General features: G+C 40.4%; 1 protein-coding gene across 5 annotated transcripts in view; it reads left to right on the top strand.

Moving 5' to 3' along the window:
• AQP9 (aquaporin 9) overlaps positions 1-13,004 on the top strand; it is a 28,392-nt gene extending 15,388 nt beyond the window's left edge. For all 5 annotated transcript variants that reach the window (XM_058033509.1, XM_058033510.1, XM_058033508.1 and 2 more), the window contains 4 exons: positions 399-536; positions 2,620-2,738; positions 4,338-4,555; positions 9,463-13,004. In XM_058033509.1, coding sequence (XP_057889492.1) covers positions 399-536; positions 2,620-2,738; positions 4,338-4,555; positions 9,463-9,625 — 638 coding nt within the window. In that variant the 3' untranslated portion in view covers positions 9,626-13,004. The remainder of the gene's footprint in view (positions 1-398; positions 537-2,619; positions 2,739-4,337; positions 4,556-9,462) is intronic.
• Positions 13,005-19,299: the final 6,295 nt, after the last annotated feature.

The raw sequence follows: 19,299 nt of genomic DNA, 5'->3' as shown, positions 1-19,299 counted from the left end.
TTTTTCTGCCCCAGTTCTCCCCTGAAAATAAAGTCAAAAGCCTCGAGGAGAGGGAATATGTGCAGAATAAGGGACCCTCCCATCCCAGCCTATGGGGCAGGTTACTGTTGTTCTGGAAAAGTTCTCCATAAGTTACATACTGCAGGACAGCAGTCTGATAAAGAGCACAGTCCACATGCATCAAGAGTAAGGATGGATCTTAGTGGCTTTTGCTCTCCCTCCTCTGATTTAATCAAACTTGTTTCAGTTTAATTGCAGTCACCATTTAACTGCAAAATAACATCTAGAAAACCATGTACTGTTCTGGTGTTCAAAAGTGCCCACGTTTTTACAAATCCTTCACCTATTCTCATGTATCTGAGTCATCCACATGACTTAATTTTTGATTTATTTTTCAGGTGGTCACATAAACCCAGCTGTTTCATTAGCCATGTGCGTGACTGGAAGATTAAAATGGACCAAATTACCAATTTACATATTAGCACAATTCCTGGGAGCATTCGTTGGAGCAGCAGCTGTCTTTGGGATTTATTACAGTGAGTACACCTTAGACATGTTCACAGGACAAACTAGAGGTCAGGCAGTCTCTAAGGCCCCAATTTTTCAATGAATGTCAGGCAGGCAGAGGACTCTTGTTCACACAGGGCTAATGGCAGGAATGAAGCAAAAGCTACAAAAAGAAGAAAGGAAAGAGCATAAAGAGTTTGAAGGGAAAAACAATGGCTTGAACATTCCAGGTACCCTACAAATTTACTGAAACACTTAATACTCCAGGAAATGTTCTGATATTTAGAAAAATTATTCATGGGAAATCAGATACTCTGAGATCATGTATTTCTCAGTAAGGATTTTAAATTACTTAATAGCCAGGATATAGGGCTATCCATCTTCCAGGCAAATTAGAAACATTAAAGACCTGCTACAAGTGCCTGTAGGCAAGAATCACCAACATTGTTCATTGAGGGTACAGGATATGAGATCAAGTCCCTCCTGACCAAAGCTCAGACCACCCTTGAGAGGTGACTCTCCAAGGCAATGAACTCCAGGTACAGTGATAAACAGATCACATATTTGACAGGGAAAAAGCAAAACTTCCCCCTATCCTTGAGGCACAGGGGGTTTTTACACAGTGTGCCAGCAAAGGAAAAAACAGTAACTGCCTGACTGAATCCACTCAGTTGGATCACTTGTGCTTTAACCCCCTGCTCCAAAACTCTGCTTCCACTGGCCCAGCCCATTTCCTCCAACATCTCTCTCCTGTGGGCACTATGTCTGCAGACCATGCTGGGTCTAGGTGCAGCAGGAAGGACAAAAATGGAAATGCTCCTTGCATGTCAGCTCAGTGCTCAGTATCCACAATAATCCCAAAGAGGAAAATCTTTAGGAACAGTGAGAACTGTTTTGGGAAAAGTTGTTTACTTTTTTTAAGGTTAGTGTTAGAATTTGGATACTGGAATGCTAGAACAGGATTTTCATTGGAATCAGTTCTCCTCAAGCCTGACAGTGAGAATTATGGCTGTGGCCATGATGCAGCAGTGTCAACAGGTACATAGGGTTGACAGGGGAGAAACTGTGCTCTGCCACAAGGGCAGCAGTAGGGAAGGGAGCCAAAGTAGGAAGCTTAGGTCTAGGTTAGGGACATATTCCTCATATTCAGGAGTGCTGGATTTTCTCATATCCCTATCTCTGCTCAAGTCCTCCTCTTGCCCCAATTAATTTCCAAATCTCTTCTGTAGTTTTTACTTCCTACAACTTGTAGGAATTTCATACTCTTTGAGGTGCACTGAAAAGTAGTCACTGGTAGAAAAACAGACATAGGAGATCATCCCTTTTTTCCCCCCATAATAGTTAAATGCCACAGAATTATCTGACACTTCAAATGAGAGCCTGATCTAAGCAAACAACTGAAATTCTCTGCACTCATGTTGTGGCTTTAAGCAAAGCTAGAATAAACAGAAAAAAGGAGAAATAGATTTATCTTCTAGGTTCAGGAGGGGCTTATCACCCTCACCACAACTTCCATAGGAGATGGGGAGCTATTTCTTTATTCACAAATATCATCTCATCACCAGATCCATTAATAAAATAATGGATTAGGGTTTGTTACTCATGTCTGTTTATGAAGATTTGAGTATCCCATTTAATATCTTCCTTATTCTAAAACTGCACCATTGTCAAATGGAATAGCAGTCATTCCTGCTGGCTGGGAATCCACAACTGCACAATCAGGATGCTGTGCATTTCTTGGGTCATCAGAAAAAATGTAGCACATCTTGCAGATAACACATCTGTACTCAGAATCAGAAAATGCTCCTTGGCACTGAGCTTGGAGCTATGAGCAGGGGAAAACCGGCTCCATTTGGAAATCTGTGGCACATGAAACAAGTACTTCAAGGCACAGGAGGAGAAATGAGACAGGAGGGTATGAGGAGTACATCACCTCAAATCCAATAATGGGGCTCCTAGGAAAAAGCCATCAGAGAATCACCTAATGGTTTGGGTTGGATCAGTTTCAGTTGAGAATGTGAAGTGCACAGACCTATCACATAGATTCCAGTCCTAGAAAACCTAGAAAAGTTCATGGAGAAGTGCAAGCAGTTGCTGTTTTTTTTTCTACAGATGCCTTTATGGAGTACAGCGATGGAAAACTTGAAGTCACAGGACCAAATGCAACAGCACAGATCTTTGCAACATATCCAGCTCCCTATCTGTCCCTTGTAAATGGATTTGCAGATCAGGTAAGTGCACTTGCTATCTTAATTCTACAAATTAAATGTAAAAAAACATGTAAGCCAAGCAGTAAAAAATCACATAGATCTAAAAAGTGTGCCAAACCTCACCATTTCAGCCAGATATTCCCTTGTACAATAGAATGAGAATGCAATGCTGTTTGCAGGGGGTTACATTTTAGTAATATTTTACAAGCAAAATAATTCCAAGTTGTTCTTTCTCATACATCATCTTAATTGTTGCACTCAAAATGTCTTTAAAGCAATATATGTAAGAGGTTTTGCTCAGCATAAATCAATGTTTCTCCATAAATCTCAGTAGTCATGGCCACTTGCATCAAAATCCAGCCCATGTTGTGGACCTATTATTCCTTAAATAATGCTTAAGCAGACAGTTTAACATACCCTGAACAACTGAGTTTTCTGCCTCCACGAGCCTCCTCTCTAGCCTTCTTTTTTACAGATAGATTTGTGGTATTTATTTTTCAAATGAATAAATCTGAAAAATCCTCAATTTCATTTCTAAGCTTTGTCCTTTAATTCCACTTGTGCAACAGCAAAAAATGAAGTTTCATATCTTTTACATATTCCTAATCAACTTACCCACCTTCTTCAGGAATACATGAAATAAATACTGAATGAGTAAGGTATGAAAAACAAGAGACGTCCTGAACACAGAATTTTGTTACGTAAAAGATTGTGCAATCTGGCTTCAAAAAAATCTAAACATTGTTTTGAAGTTTTGTAAGAAAGACAGTTCTGATCTTTGCATCAGTCAACAGATTTTTCCCTATGATATTTTTTACCCATGCATGCTTCAAAACAAGCTTAAAAGCAGATGAAAACCAAATAATTTTTAAACCCCTCAAACTTAAGCATCTTCAAATCAGTAGAAATTGAATGTTTTGACATCGCTGAAGCTTTTGTCTGTTTTCCTATCAAGTTAATTATTAGCAAAATCAACATTGACAAAACATTTTATTTAAGCAGAGCTGTACTTGCATTGAAGTAATTCCAAGAAAATTTCCTTCATCAGCTCAATTAGCATATGTAGTACAGAGTTCATGGTACAGTTATACATGCAACCCTAATTTTAGCTGCTCAGTTTTGACTTGACAGATTTCACTTTTTCTTCTGATGTTTTACAACACCTGGATAAAGAGATGCTTATCTAGTCTAAATTTTCAGCATAAACTACAGTCACATAAAACACTTCTATATCAATGGAACTGTTTGCATTGCTATAGCAGCAGAACTACCAAAAATTGAGTCAATAAAAGTGTAAAATTGACAGGAAAAAAAAAAGTGGAAACAAACATTAGACCTCACACAGGAAATGCCTTTTAAATCCTCTTGTTGTTGCAGACTTTTTTTCCAAATTTCCTCAGCACGTTTCTTGTCTTTGTCTTTCAGCTCAGATATCAAAACTTCTCATTACTGTGAAGTAGAAAAGCACTGAGTTCCAAATTTTGCTATTGTATATAGTGGGATAAAACTAAATACCAGCTCTAAGCCACTCCAATCCACAAAGCTGCCATAGCCCTTCTTTTCATTATTGGAAAGAATCTACATGTATTTATTCAATATTCTTTTCTTTGCCTTGCTCAGGTGATGTCAACAGCTGTTCTTCTTCTGGCTATATTTGCTATGTTTGACACCAAAAATAAGAGTGTTCCCAAGGGCCTGGAGCCAATTGCAGTAGGACTTCTTATAATTGTTCTTACTTGCTCCTTGGGAATGAACAGTGGCTGTGCCATGAACCCAGCCAGGGATCTTGGCCCAAGGCTCTTCACAGCCGTTGCAGGATGGGGGATGGAAGTATTCACGTAAGTATGCCTGGAGATGAAGTCAGATGCTCCTGGCTGAAAATGTTTCTAGGAAAGTAAGATCCTGATTCAACATGGTACCAAGTCATACTTTATATACATACAGGTAATTCTTTGCATACCAGAAGCAGCTATTCATGCACTTTAAGCCAGATATCCTCTAGGAACTGGGCTTTAAAAAGGATTTCCTGCTCCTAGGGCAAATCAAACATGCATAATCTCTAATATCAATCATTGTTTCAAGAAGACCTTTCCCAAAATATTAGAGCTTCTAAGAGGTCACTGAAAATATGAGTGCTTTCTTCTTGTGTCCTGCAGCTTTCAGGGCGGGGGGGAAATCAGGAGAGAATTAAGTGGAAATATTTATTGGGTGCTGTAAAAAACAGAGACACATCAGATTGATTTAGCCTATGATTACTTCTGAGTTACTGCAGAAATATACAGCAATCTAAAAGCCTGACTTCCTGGCTGGGAGTGAAGGAGTGAATGGAAAAGCTCCCTTCATTTTCCCACATTTCAGAGCCCTCTCAATCCCCATGTGCACACACACACACTCTTGGCTGGCCTAATGCACAGCTAATTAGCTGCACATCAAATCCACATCTTACACGTAGCCAGAGTAAGAGGCACTCTGGGGTATCTAAGCAAGAGTAATCTGTCACCAGGAAGCAGATCTTTTGGTTTATTTTTGTATTGTTTGTTTTCCCAGTTATTTACAAGTAGGAATCCCCAGTAGTACTGTAGGCCACTGGAGAGCTCTGGTTAGCAGAGATTTTATTTTAGTAAGAAATAAAAGAAGCACAAAATCTCTATTTATTCAGTAGGATTTCTATTTACACAAATCATGTACCTTATTTGAGGAAAGCTGTAGCAAAGCTTTTCTCATACAAAAAAAAGCCATGCATGGCATAGCTGAAACAGGCACACAGCACAGAGCCAAGGCTGGATGTAGCCCAGCTCTGGTGAGAGATCAGCTCATTGGTCTGGCTACAGCCAAACTTTTCCTCCCCAGTAGCTCTTACCACTGCACCATGGCACTGCATTTTTTTAAAAACAAGGACACACAGAGCAACATCCCACATTCAGGATTCTCCTCTCTCACACCTGTGTAATCACAAGTAGTTGTTGGCTGTGGTATTGGCCATGGTGTCAGTCTATAATTGGTAATGTATTATGAAGTTGGCCATTACATTCCTGAAAGTTGGAAGCTTGATTGTATTGTGATCTAGTCACAGAATACCAGTGACCTCTCCTTCTCTCTGAAAGTATGGTCATATTCATTTACATGAAAAAAATGACAAGAAAACTTCACATCTACACCAACATAGACTCTCTCCTAGTGTAGTTTAAGGTTTTATATAAGAGAGGGAATGCAGTTTCACTGGAAAGACCTGGTTAAGAAACTTTAAAATTTGAACATAAAAAATAAGATTCAAGATCTCTGATCCTTGCCAGAATAAACTTACAGCAATATAAGTGATGCAAAAAAAAATGAGGAAGAAGTCTTCTTCCCTGCCTTCAGTTAAAAGGCTACCACTATAACCAAGTCCAAGGGAATGATACAACAGGAATATGTTCTTATTTATTTACTGCACAGATCCAGGTGAGACTTAGGAAGAACCAGAGCCTTATTAGGCAGCTGGAAGAGCCACGGGAAAAGCCTGAATGATTGTAGTTAGGATCCTAAATTGCCTGATTGCTCTGCTGTACCTGAGCAACTCAAAGTGATGCAGCAACAGCTGACAAATAAACCTTGGATATCTTCATTTAAATGGAATTCACAACCTTGAGGCAGGTGTTTAAGCTCTGCAGTAAAGACATGTCCAGGAACAGGGAGCTGAGCATGAAACCTCCACAGAGACATGAGGGGAGTGCTGTACAAACCAAGCAGTAGGAAATACTCAGGAGACACTGAATGGGGGAGGATGGAAGTATCTCCCAAGGCAATTGAGTCCATGTCAGTGAACTTTCAAGCATTGCCTACAGAACAGCTGGGGACCACCAGAAACCTTCACTTTGGAATAGATCAGATAAATAATGGCAAGACTTTCTACACTGTTCCCAAGCAAATACTCTAAACATTGAGATAATTACCTCACAATAGAGAAAACCCCTCTTCCCTTTGAAGGAATACATGCTTGAAGGTATAGTAAATGCTGGTTTTATGATGCTCTCAGGCAGGGAACTGGACTGGAGGGGAGCCCTTCTGCTGGACCATGGAATTGTCCAGATGACAGGACTGCACTTGAGCTGGGATTTTCTAAATGCTTCTTTTAGTACATTTTGCACAAAGACACCTAAAGGGGCATTTCCCCCAAAGCCAAGCCCGAAGACACAAGCTGTGGTGTGGTTTCCCTAGCCCATGCAAATAGTTTGTTTTGGTTAAAGGCTCCCCTCAGAAAACCAGGAGTCTTCCCTAAGCATACGCTTAATATGATAGTAAACTTTAGAAAAGTTTGGGGAGCAAAGTATTGTCTGTAGTGAGAAAACAGCCAGAGCGTTGATTCCAAACACCAGACTGGACTTTGACAAGCAAAACCGAGCCTGAAACCGCAATAAGAGAGAGAGGTGGGGCTCTCCAGAGCAGTATTTATTTGGTGGCAGCATTCGAAGGCAGCCCGGGCTAGCCCAGCGCGGTTCGGCGCGGTAACGCTGACACCTCGTGGCCGCCGGCACCGGGGACACGGCGGCAGCGCCGAACTGAACTGCACCGCGGGAAGGGCCAGGAGGCCAGTCTCCTGTCTGCACCGGCATTTGGGTGCCAAAGCGGCTCTGAAACATTTAACATTCTTCCCGGGGTGCAGCCCTGCAGCCTGGATTACCTCACGAATTCCCTTGCCTGGGGTGCAGCCCTGCAGCCCGCATTACCTCACGAAGAGCGGTATCTCCCTTTCCCGCAGCAGCTGGCTAGTGAAAGGTGGGCCCAAGTTGCCAATCCCTGTAGCTTAGACACTGTCCTTTCCCGGGAATTCCCGCAGCCAAGCTCAGCTCTGCCGGCCAGGCCCCTCCTGCCTCCTCCCCACACACGCAGCACCTGCCGATGGCAGAGGCGGCGCTGGGTGCCCTCCTAAAGAAAAGCTGTGTGGGCACAGCCAGAGGCTGAGGGCACTGAGGGGCCCTTGGCCATCTGTGCTTGTCACAGCGAGTTCCTGCTCCTGTGCCAATGGCAGAGCACTGAGTGCCACAGAAACCCCTGCTCGGCTGGGTCCGGACTGACCTCACTGCAGCTCTGGCAGCAGCCTCTCTCTTCAAAGGCTTCACAGCCAGCATCAGCACAGGCTGTCCCGCACACAGCTGACTGCAGCTGCTGCAGACACAGACCGTGATCTGGAGAAGGTCACCCAGGAGCTGACAAGGCCAGTTCATGGCACAGGCTGAGAGAACCCTGCCAAGAAACACCTTCACTACACACCCCCGTATAAACACATCACGCAGAAGAATACGTGCAAGTACTTGATAAAGCTTTTGTTCTGCTGATTGATTCAATAAAACATTAGTCCGTGCTTGTTCCAGAAATTCAAGTGCTCAACAACCATCCATGATTCAAAACCAAACAGATTTATAAACTCAGTAAAACAACATCAGAAGTTACTTTATATCCTCAGGGCAAAACAGAAATAATTCCAAAGGTAAAACATACACATGCAAGACAATTCTGAACAAGGAGTAATAGTATAATCAACAGGGCAACAATATTCTCCCAGTTCTATTCTTGCATTGTGACAAACACAAGTTCACTTCTGCATAAAGCTCTACAACTGAGTGCTGAATAATTATCCTGAGAGTTTAAAAGTTTCCCTGCAGCTTCCTGTAAAGTTCCTCTTGCAGATTAATTTGTCCCTTTGTATTTCTGGGAGAAAAAAAAAAATTCTCCATTTTCAATATGCATGAAATTGAAGTAGATGGATTTTTATTGGAGACTCATATATTCAATTAATACAGCATGTTTTCAAATCAAAACATCTTAATGCATCAGTACAGTTAAGAGACACTGTGCTGACATAGATACTCAGTTATTTACTGTCTGAAAGTGGACCTCTAGGAAAAGGACAGCAATTCTGCCAGCCCAATATTCCTGCATTAAGAGTTTGTTATTTATTGTTTTATACTGTTCAGTGATGGAAGTCTTACTTTAAATATGCCTGCAAAACTACACATATAAAATGAAATCTTAGTAATTGTGCAAATGTAAACATTTCAGTGGAATCAGCATGCTGGACTTTCTTAGTGAAAACAAAAGTTCTAAGATAAAGTTTTAGGTGTATAAAACTTCTAAGCATTTATTTGCCTCTTGCAATGACACCAGATTTTAAACATAAAGATAAGATACTACATCATGAAATATAAATCTCGACCACTCCAGTCAAGGATAATCAGCTTTAAAGTCACTCTATTTTATTACATCGCTTTAGGTAAATTTACTCAAAATTCAGTTTAATTTTTTACATTTGGCAAGAGGAAGATGGTATAATACTATTTCAGGTGTGAACTTGAACTTTTGTAACATCCTGAAAACCTATTCACAAGCATCTGGGGACAGCACAAGTGAAGATTGCTGGACAATAAATACGTGCCCTTTCATTTCCCTGCAAGTCAGTGAAACGTGCTTTTCACAAGGTAGAAATCAACCTCTGGCCCCAAATAGACATGCAGTAAAAAGGCCTTATTCTCTAAAATACAGCAAGTACAACACACAGACCAACCTGTCAGGTGCTTGTTATTTAGCATTTCAATCAGAACCAGCCTGGGTAGGGTGGGTGTCACCCATTTACAGAAACATGAGACAAAATAGAAATGCCTACAGTATAGCAAGTGACATACCACTGGATGTCTTCAGTGACTAATTCACAGAAAGGTGTTCACCACAGTAACAAATAGCACTAATTCTTGTTCTTTTTGTCTTCCAGGGCTGGTAATAATTGGTGGTGGGTTCCTGTAGTTGCACCTCTGCTGGGAGGTGTACTTGGAGCAATGACCTATGTCATTTTTATTGAAATTCATCACTCAGATCCTCAGCCAGGAGAAGAAAATGATGTGCACACTAAATATGAATTGACCAATATGGCATAAGAAGAGAAGAATTTTCTGTCATTGTGTTGTGCAGTTTTTATGCAAATGGTTGTTTGGACCACTGTATGAAATCCATTTGTCTCAATTAGAAATTCACCTTTCAAAACAGACATTCTGTACAGAAGTTCACAACTGAAGTCTTTCCATGAAACATTGGGCTGATCATATTCAAAACTGGTATCTTGAATATGGAAAGGCTAAATTGTCCTTTCCATATGGCTTTTAGGTCAAGTTATCCTAGATACAATTGTGGTGAGATGATGCACTGGTCTGTTACTTCAACTCATATGATCTTAATCATGCTGTCTAATGAACTGAAAATAGTTGAGATTGATAAAAAACTGCATGCATAGCTAGTTAATAAGTTCAGTGCTGAATTAATGTGCAAGAGCATCACTCACTTCTTAAGAGAGTGGCTTGTCTAAACATTTAAAACAATTCTCAAATTGGCTAAATGCCAATTGAAACAGTTTAAAATAACTTTACTAAAGTTTATGGAGCCACTACTGATCAGCTAGAAATCAACTCCTCAGTGATTAGGTTTAGTAATTCACAATATGATCACAAAAGATAAAAACTGCTTGTTGTAAGATCAGCACCAGGAGACAAAGGGTAACTTCTGCACAGGGTCTTCATAGCATTAATGCTTAGTTATTTTTAGATTATTTACTTGGCCTTTATGCTACCCAATATTAAAAGCCTTATGTAGAATACTAATCTGCATCTCTTCCGCTGTGCTTTCTGGATACAATTCATTCCTGTGGAGATGGCCCAGCAAGGGGCTGATGCTGTGCAGAGGTCAGCACAAAGCCTAGGTCTGTATAAGCTTTAAAGTGTCCTGCTGCTGCTGGTTTATATAGGTAGATTTCATCTGCATTGTGGGGCCAATTTTTAATGTGGGAGCAGTAATTAAAATTAGAACCTGGTCTCAGAGCTAGTCCTAAGTCTGAATTCCCCAAGGAAGGTCAGATCCACATCAGAGCTCTGATGTGTGGTTATCTCTCACTAAAGAGAAACTGTTGCACATATACCCCTTCCTAAATATCCACCCTTGAAAATGAAATTTTTTCTGCTTAATCACTGTGAATGGAATGTATTCAGTTAAAGCAAAGTTTATTTCTACTATGTATACATCTGTCCATGCTTGGTGGTGGTGATCATGAATAAACAGACATCTGATTCAGCAATGCTCCTGAGCTACTTTCATGGCTAAACTTCAGAGCACCATTCAATTCACTCATTTCAGGGTGCTCTTCCCTTTGGATTCCTAGAACTCTGTTCTCTCAAATTCCACACTGCATTCCTGATTTCACCCTCTGTGCTGCCACTAACAGGCTGTGCACTTCCGTGCAGTATGTGCAGAAGATGTTGCAAAATACCATGGTCAGAACCTGCCTCAGCATTTGGAGCAATCAGGCCTTTGTCACTGCTTGTCTTGATCCCACTCCCTGGGATGCCATGCCAAATTCATGGCAGCAAAAGGAACAAAAATAGCACATGAAGCAAAGCTCTGCTTGCTGCAGCTCCAAGTCAGATCTTGCAGCATACTTGGGGGACTATAATTCAAATTTTAATCATGTTTTTAAGAAAACTTACATAACTGTAATGAACTCAGGCTGCCCAGAGACCTATCAGCCCTTTGCAAAATGCTCATTTAATTCAGTCTCTCTGTTGTGGGTTAAATTCTGCCATATCCATGCACATTTGATCCATGCATCCTTGTATCACTGGCTAGAGAGTCTTAGGAACAAGAAGGGAGAGCTTACAGAAACAGTTCTCAGTCTGAGCAGAGAAGAATCTGAAATACAATGTGAAAATTAGTCCTAATTTTAAACCTTTTCTTGGTAGCAGAGACAAGCTAGATCCTCTGTCCTGTGTATTGATAAACTGCACCACATAAAGCAGGATGGGGTGCAAATGCAGTTGCAGACTGATCCTTTGGTTTACCCCTCCCCAGCAGTGAGTGCTCTCTCTCTCCCCTTGGCCACCCCTGGGCAGGAGCACTCCCAGGTGGCTCCTATGTCTGCAGAGGGATTCCAGAGGTAGAGTCAGTCGGAGGGCTGCCCTCAGCTCTCAGTGGTGTCAGCCCTTCCACTGACACCAACATCTAACATGAAATATCTGTGCAGAAAATGAACAGCTAATTAACTAGAAGTAACCAATTTCATCCAAAATGGTAGGGGCAGGTTATCACTTGTGTTAGGATTTTGCATAGTCAGTAGGCTCCATATGCATCACTATATTGCCTCTTCAATCCACCATGGAAAACATGGGAAAAGGAGAATACAGGTCAGGAATGAGAAAAGGACAGTTTATTTATCCAGCCTGCTCAGGGACTAGCCCACACTTGCTGTATTCCTGTGCATTGGCCAAGGTACATAAAGTTGTTCATTTTCTCAAAATCCTTTTGATCACAACATGTTCTGTCTAGAAAACATAATACCTTGTTTCTCCTACTCATGTCATTCCTATGCACAGAATTTCTGTCTGAGTGACATTTACTTGCCTTGAAGTTATTAACATGAAAATCTTAAGCAGTGACACATAGCATGCTAGCATAACAATGTCTTAAATATGCTCTCAAATTATTGTCAATTCTGTGCTTGCTTAAAGAATTTAATTTTTAATTAATCATTCAATATTTTGTAAATTCTTTGGGGACACATGGTATTAATATCACAATTCATCCTGGATTCACAAAAGCCAGAATTTCATTCAGTAACAAGATGTTATAGACCTGTCTGTGATTGAAAATTTAAATTTCAAGGAATGAATTCCTGCTTTCAGGACAAGGGCTTCAGCTGATTCTTTACTACAAAAACATAATAATGTAATGGGAACAATAAAATCACCTCATTCCATAAACTTATACAGGCATTAGCTATTTTATAAGAAACAAAACAGTATTTTGACCTTGCATGAACTATGCAATTTCCTAATATCAACTGATATTCAGTGGTCACACATTAAACTAATAATAACAGTTAGCAACACTTTTTTCTAGCTGAAAGATATTTTGATTAATGAATTAATAGTAATCAGTCTTGATTTTAACGTTGAAAAAAATTAACTTCAGGGTATTGTTCAACTTTCATTTTGGGTTTGTTTTTTTTGGGAGCAATGTGTTTGCTCTTTAGAGCTAAACTGAGTACTGGAGTAATTTGGAAAGCTGCAAATAGTACTGAGTTAAAAGTTGGCTACTGCATGTTTTATTGAAGTCAGTGAAATTATTCACAATGGGTGGCAATACAGGCAAGGATAAGTGATCAGAGAACTGAGCGCAGAGTATAGCAGAAACTGTATTTTCTTGGAGTTTTGTCTGTGGATCTGGATGTTCAAATATTGTGGTTCAAAATAAATACAGTCAATTCCTAATAAATGCATTCCAGTGCTATTTTTATATACATAACAGAAACCTCCCCTCTGGCACCTAAGGACTTAAGAAATAAATAGCTGCCTGTTATGACCTACAATGTTTTACAGCCCTGTGCTGGAAGAACAGATGGACTAACAAGCTGCATTCCCAGAGCACAGCCCCTGTGGCACGTTCTGCAGCTCAGCACAGTGCCAGAGCAGAGCAGAGGGCAGTGCCAGGCCAGGAGCACCCACACCACAGGGCCTCTTCTCCCCTTCCTGCCACAGCTTTCCACTGCTCTAACAGCAGCCAGAGCCCAGGTGGGATATTTTGCTGAAGTTCCTCTTGGGCGCACATGGATCACATCAGATTTGGCCTGCAGGGCTCACAAAGTGCTCCTGGCTAATTTATCCATCTTCTCTTCTACAGATTTGTAACAGGGCCGTGCTTTTCTTGTTTCATTAAAAAAGCACAAGCAAACCTGTGCTGTGGGAGCAAGGGAAAGGAGAGGTGCTTCAAATTTACTCTGAGAATCACAAAAGAAAACAAAAACCCCCAAACAAACACACAACCCCCCAACAAAAGTATATGAAGTGGCAGCAGCATTTTATCCTCTATCCATCCTGATGAGCCTTACCCTCCTATCATATCACTCTCTGTGACTTTCTGTTGTCCTTCCCTTCTTCTGCCAACACTGTGTGCTGTGCTGTGTCTCCATACAGCACATACATCTCCAGAGACTTAAACACAGCCTGCTTTCCTCAGTTACTTATGAATCTTAGAAAGTTCTCATGAGAGCACATTCAAGTTTCACCTCACATGCTTGTTTTTTTGGCAGTTGCTTGCATTTTTCCCCCACTGTTCCCACCAAACAACCTTGTGCTGGAAAATACAACAATTAACTGTAACTTCCAGTAACAGCTGCTCTTTTCTGCTAAGTACAATTCTCTGCATCACAGAATACTTCTTTAAAACATGCACAATTTTTAAAAACTTCTTTTTCAAACCACTATTAAAAATAAAGTCAGATCATCCAGGAAAGAAAATGCAGCACCCATCAGTTAGTACTTGGGATTTTTGTCTTCTATTTTGCACTTACAACTTGTTAAACAAATATATTTAATTATAGTTCTGTGAGTGTTAGTGCCTTTGCTTGTTTGCACAGCCTAATAGCACAGTCTCAGAGGACAAAGTAGTAGGTAAATATTTTTACCATGGAGTTTCTTTGTTTATTTGAATCAAATATTAGATAAATCAATATAGTACTAAGCTGGACATGACATTTATATAATTTTTCTCTCTTTGCTGACCACAGCTTCCTTCCAAAGGTGTCTCTAAGACAAGGAATATGAATAACCAGCAGCTTATATCAGCAATGATTTCTGATCACCTATCAGACATACATCTTGGGTATAAATTCTGACATTCTCAGATTCATTAAGAGGACCAGTTTAAGCACATTAATACTATTATTTCCTCAGCATTAGGCACATAATAGTCTAATAGGTGAAGAATACTTTCCACACCCTCAGAAATAACAGTACTTTGTTTCATAGCACAACTCTTCTCAGGAAACCTTGCCTGCCTTCCCATTATAAACAGGGCTGTGAATGAAAAAGCAGCAAAGTAAACAATATGTTAAGACTTGAAAAGTCGGCATCTGAATAGAAGGAAATGAACAATCTCAGCCAGAACTGAACAGATGCAACACTTTCTGTAGTATGACTGAGGCATCTGATAACAAACATGAAGCCCAAGCAGCAGCACATGCTTGGCAGCAAGCACTGCTAAATTAAAGAGGCAGGTGTTTTGTTAATGCCTTTTAAATAAACTTACAAAATTAATTTATTTCAGAATAAAGGGACTAAATTGTGGTGGTGTTTTCCATAGCAGCGGAACAAAATTTGATTATTTGAACATCTTTAAATATTGAAACCAGGGGGGAAAATCAAAAGTGGGGCACAGAAGGAGAAGAATGGAAATCTCAGTGGAAAAAAGGAAAAGCACACTAGTAACTCATTCAATTTCTAGTTATAAAGTCAAAAACTTTCATGTTCATTTCCATCTCAGATGTTCAAGATATTAGCAAACGATGGCTGCACTCTGCAGGAGACTCTTGCTACACAACCACTCTGCCACCACGGCAGCAAGCCTGTCTGGCTTCAGTGCAGAGAGACTTTCATCTCATACACGTAAGTAATTTCATCCCATACATACCCATACACATGTATTCCCCTGGGGGGTCATGTTTGCCAGGGTACAGAATCAACATTTTTGATTCTGAAGATGCCTGTACTGTAGAACAGTTATCAGAAACACAAATAAAAAGAGTTGAATCCAGCTGCCAGATTTCCATGGAATCTCAGGGGATAAAGCAAGTGCAGAGGCTCCTCCAGAAAATCTTGGAGGAGGAAAGCAGAAGAGAAAAACTTTGATTCAGAACCACATTGTCTTCACAGCTATGAATGCTTCAATGTCACAGGCCATTTGCAAGTGTAACATATATGCAAATACCCTTAGCACCTCAGAGGCTTCTAATCCAAGAAAATACATGATAGCTGAACAAAATATGGATAGGAACACACACACATTTCAATCTGTTCTGACACAAAAAGACAAAATCCTTCCTTAAAATGGAAGCCATTTTTAAGCCCCATTTGTTATCACAGGTGGTTCTCTGAAACTCAACACAGGAAGTCAATCATATATTTTAAAACAACTAAAATCTACCGAAAATATTTACCACACCTGAAAGTGGACCTATAGCCTTTTCTTCCAAGTTTTTCCACCTGCTTTTCTGATACAACTGGCAGCAAGCCTCTGGTTCTCTCTTGGGCTCCTGTCTTGCCTAAGTATTTCACATTCACTCAGCATCAGACCCCACACAAAATATTCCATTTACATGAAGAAAAAAATCAATTTTGAGGCAGATTTCAACATACATGTGGTCCCATGCAATTTTAAAACATATACTGCCGTTAAACTGGACTCCGAACAATTCACATGGCAATTATTCTCCTTTCCCTTGCCTTTGATCAGATGTGTTGCTTACAACAACCTGGCAGAACAATAATTATCTCACTAGGGCAGATCTGCAGTACACAGGATTTGGATTTCCTGCTAGGGAAATCCCAGAACAAGTGACATAGTTCAGGTATTGGTGGATTTTATTTGTGGTAAAAGATTGACCCTGAGAAACACTGTATTACAGGATATGATGCATAAATCACAACCAGCTTGCCTCCTAGATTTGGGACAGAAAATTTTTAGGCTGAACAGAATTCTTCTTTGTACATCTGGCTTCAGGTAACGTCATTAGCAATTAGAAAACCAGAGGCAAACATATTCCTAAAAGATATTAAGTGAATTTCAGAGTACAGCAATCCAGGGAGAACAAGGAGTGTCAGAAGCTCTCTTCACATGTAGAAATTTAACTGCATGCCCAAATAGCAGCTGTGTACAGCTTAGAAAAGTGTGAAAAGTTGTAAAAGAACAATGCCCTGAGCCTCTCTGATGGTGTTTTAATGTTACCATGACTGAGATAAGCATTCCAAAAATAACTAGCTTGTTTTACTCTCAAACTTATTTTTCTTAATAGATTTGTAATCTATCAGTCTCTGGCTATGAACTTTGCCACTCTCATAATTTTCACTGAGGCCCCTGAAGGTGTTCTCCTCTGATCCAACTTTTCAATATTTATTTTTAAATAAACACAAAGGAGGCCTTTTCCTGTGTGCTTTTATTTGGTCTGATAATAAACACATCTTCCTTCATGATCATCTCCCTCCTGTGCCCTGGTAAACACAGTGATGCTCCCCACAGGCCTGTAGGGTGTTGGGCTGTGGGAGAGCAAAGTGCCACACACCAGGCTTCTAAAAAAAATGCAGCTGAGTCAGCTCTGGAGGGCTTCATCCCCCAAACCATCCTCCTGCAGTGACTTTGGGAAGTTTTTCACTGTCAGAACACTCCTTTGTTCTGTAGGGCAGCTTTATCAAAAGCAGTGTCTAGCACAAAGGCTCTAGTGCTACCTCAGCTTCACTGCTATGCAGGAACAGGACCACCACCAGCCTGCCTTGGAGGGGTTCACTGCTGACTAAAGGTGTCCAGCTGTTCTGAGGGCCAGATAACACCTTGGACTGGAAAAAAAAAAAAAAAAAAAAAAAAAAAACCAACCAAAAACACTGTAGCATTTAAGCATAAGGAGATACCTCAGGCATGTAACTTCTCTGCTGAGCATCTCTGGCTGACAAGTATTAAGACACACACAGAAGAGGTGAATATAAGTTGTCAAGGCTGTTGCCATAAGCATTTACCCATCAAAGAGAAGTTCCTGGTGCAAGGCAGCCCTTTAAAGAACACTTTTTCAGAGTATCAACACTGCAGCACCATCTAGATTATTTTGTCTGTTGTGTATCAAAAGCCACAGCACTTGTAAGAATTAATAATAGCCCATACTCACTACTAGATTTTTTTAAAGCAAAGCCTTTTTTAGTTTCATTTGGACAGGATGTTGTTTATCACCACTGCTTAGGGTATTATTTTTTTCAAGACTGTGACACAGTGCTATAATGCTAGAGAAACGTTATTTTGACATAAAATATACATGGTAAGTGTGATGAGTATGACAAGAGCACATTAATTCTGAACATTTTGTTTATCTCAGTCTTGAATACATGGACTGTGTATTCATCTGGCTGCTTATTTGAATGTCTTAATTAGGACATTTTGAAAATCTTAACAGCTCTTCGAAAAATAATTTGCAAGAATAAGATCTATTGTATTTTCACAGAGGTGTGGCTTCTGTAGTCAGCAGCAAAGTGGGAAATGGAGTGAGCAAATGCAATGCATATTGGACATGGCACCCTTGGGTCACTCTGTGCCCAAGTGGTGAGGACAGTAACTGGGATGTAAGGACTGAGTAATTTCATTTTTTGCTACATGCTTGTGTGATGCTAAGCACAATGATGAGGCCCCATAGTACTGGGATGATAATGACCAGAGCTTTCCTTTGCTACCCCATCATAATCCTCAATCCTGAACTCAGCCCTCTGTTGTAGGGGAGATCTATTAACCTGCACCATTTCTGCAGTCCCTGATCTCTCTGAGAATGCTAACAGAGTTTATAACTAATGCTGAGTGTGAAGGCTCATTTTGGTGACTGGATGGATTTCCAGTAAACTGAGATCACTGTGCTCCAGGCATACATTTTCAATTCCCTAGAGAAGTACACAGCATAAGCTTACTAAAAGAAGAAAATTATTCTTTGCATTTTACACTGAAAACACAAAACTTAGTTATATCCAGAGATAAAAGAGCCTTGCACTAATTGTACCAATAGCTACAATATTGGAAAACTGTGGTACACTTGGAAAGGCCATCTGAGCAGGACTACAATGTTCATACCCCATTACCAGGCCCAAAGTGCCCTAATTACATTGTTTGTGTATGCCTGAAAAACTTCATGCTGCTTTTGGACAGGATGACTGGTATCTCTGGGGAGCATCATGAAAAGGTCATGTGTATCTCACAAGACCATCAAAAATCCCTAGACTTTTAGCAAACACATTAATTCATGTTGAATAGCTCACATTCCAGCTATAGTTCTATTTTTAGGTTATTTGTTGTGCTTATATAAAGAAGTGCCACCGGTTTTGAAGTATTTTTAAAGATACAAAAGGTAGCTGCTCTCCTCTGTGCAAGGGGCTGTGGGGGAAGAAGCTGCTTCCACTGCACCACCAGCTGCCAGCTAACGGAGCTGCAGGGAAAGAGCCAGAACATGGCAAAGGGACCCGTGCTGGAGTGTGAGCTAAATGCTCCACACTGAGCTGGGGAGCTCCTTGTTAAACTGACTGGTGTTTTTGTCCTCCTGGGAACCTTAATAAAATCCTGACAGCAAAGCAAATGCTCATTACTGATCAGAATATCTCAGGTCAGCAATGACCTGAGCTAATGGTTTACTCCCTGGTCAATATGTGAGATTTTCCTAAGAGATAACTACTATTTTCTATTGCAGTATTGAAGGGCCAAAAAATTAGAGAGGCAAGGTTTGCCCAGGAAAAACAGAACAGCCCCTTAAAATAATTTACATTTTCAGAATACTGTGTGCTCTACAAAATGGTGGAGACAGGCAGCAGGCAGAGCTGTGACAAGGATTTCTAATGGGCACAGAGAAATTCCAATGACACTTCGAATTTGGTAGGCAAATTATGAAAACCTACACATGATTGTTTTCCTTAAGATTTATTCTAGAAAAAGCACTTTCCAATGAACCCTGAGTGATGTTTTTCTGTATAGCCACATTTAGAATAGACTAAATACA

This window comes from Melospiza georgiana, chromosome 13 (assembly GCF_028018845.1).
Source record: "Melospiza georgiana isolate bMelGeo1 chromosome 13, bMelGeo1.pri, whole genome shotgun sequence".
NCBI lineage: Eukaryota > Metazoa > Chordata > Aves > Passeriformes > Passerellidae > Melospiza > Melospiza georgiana.
The sequence above is the reverse complement of the archived record's forward strand: the minus strand, read 5'-3'. Positions and strand labels throughout refer to the sequence as shown.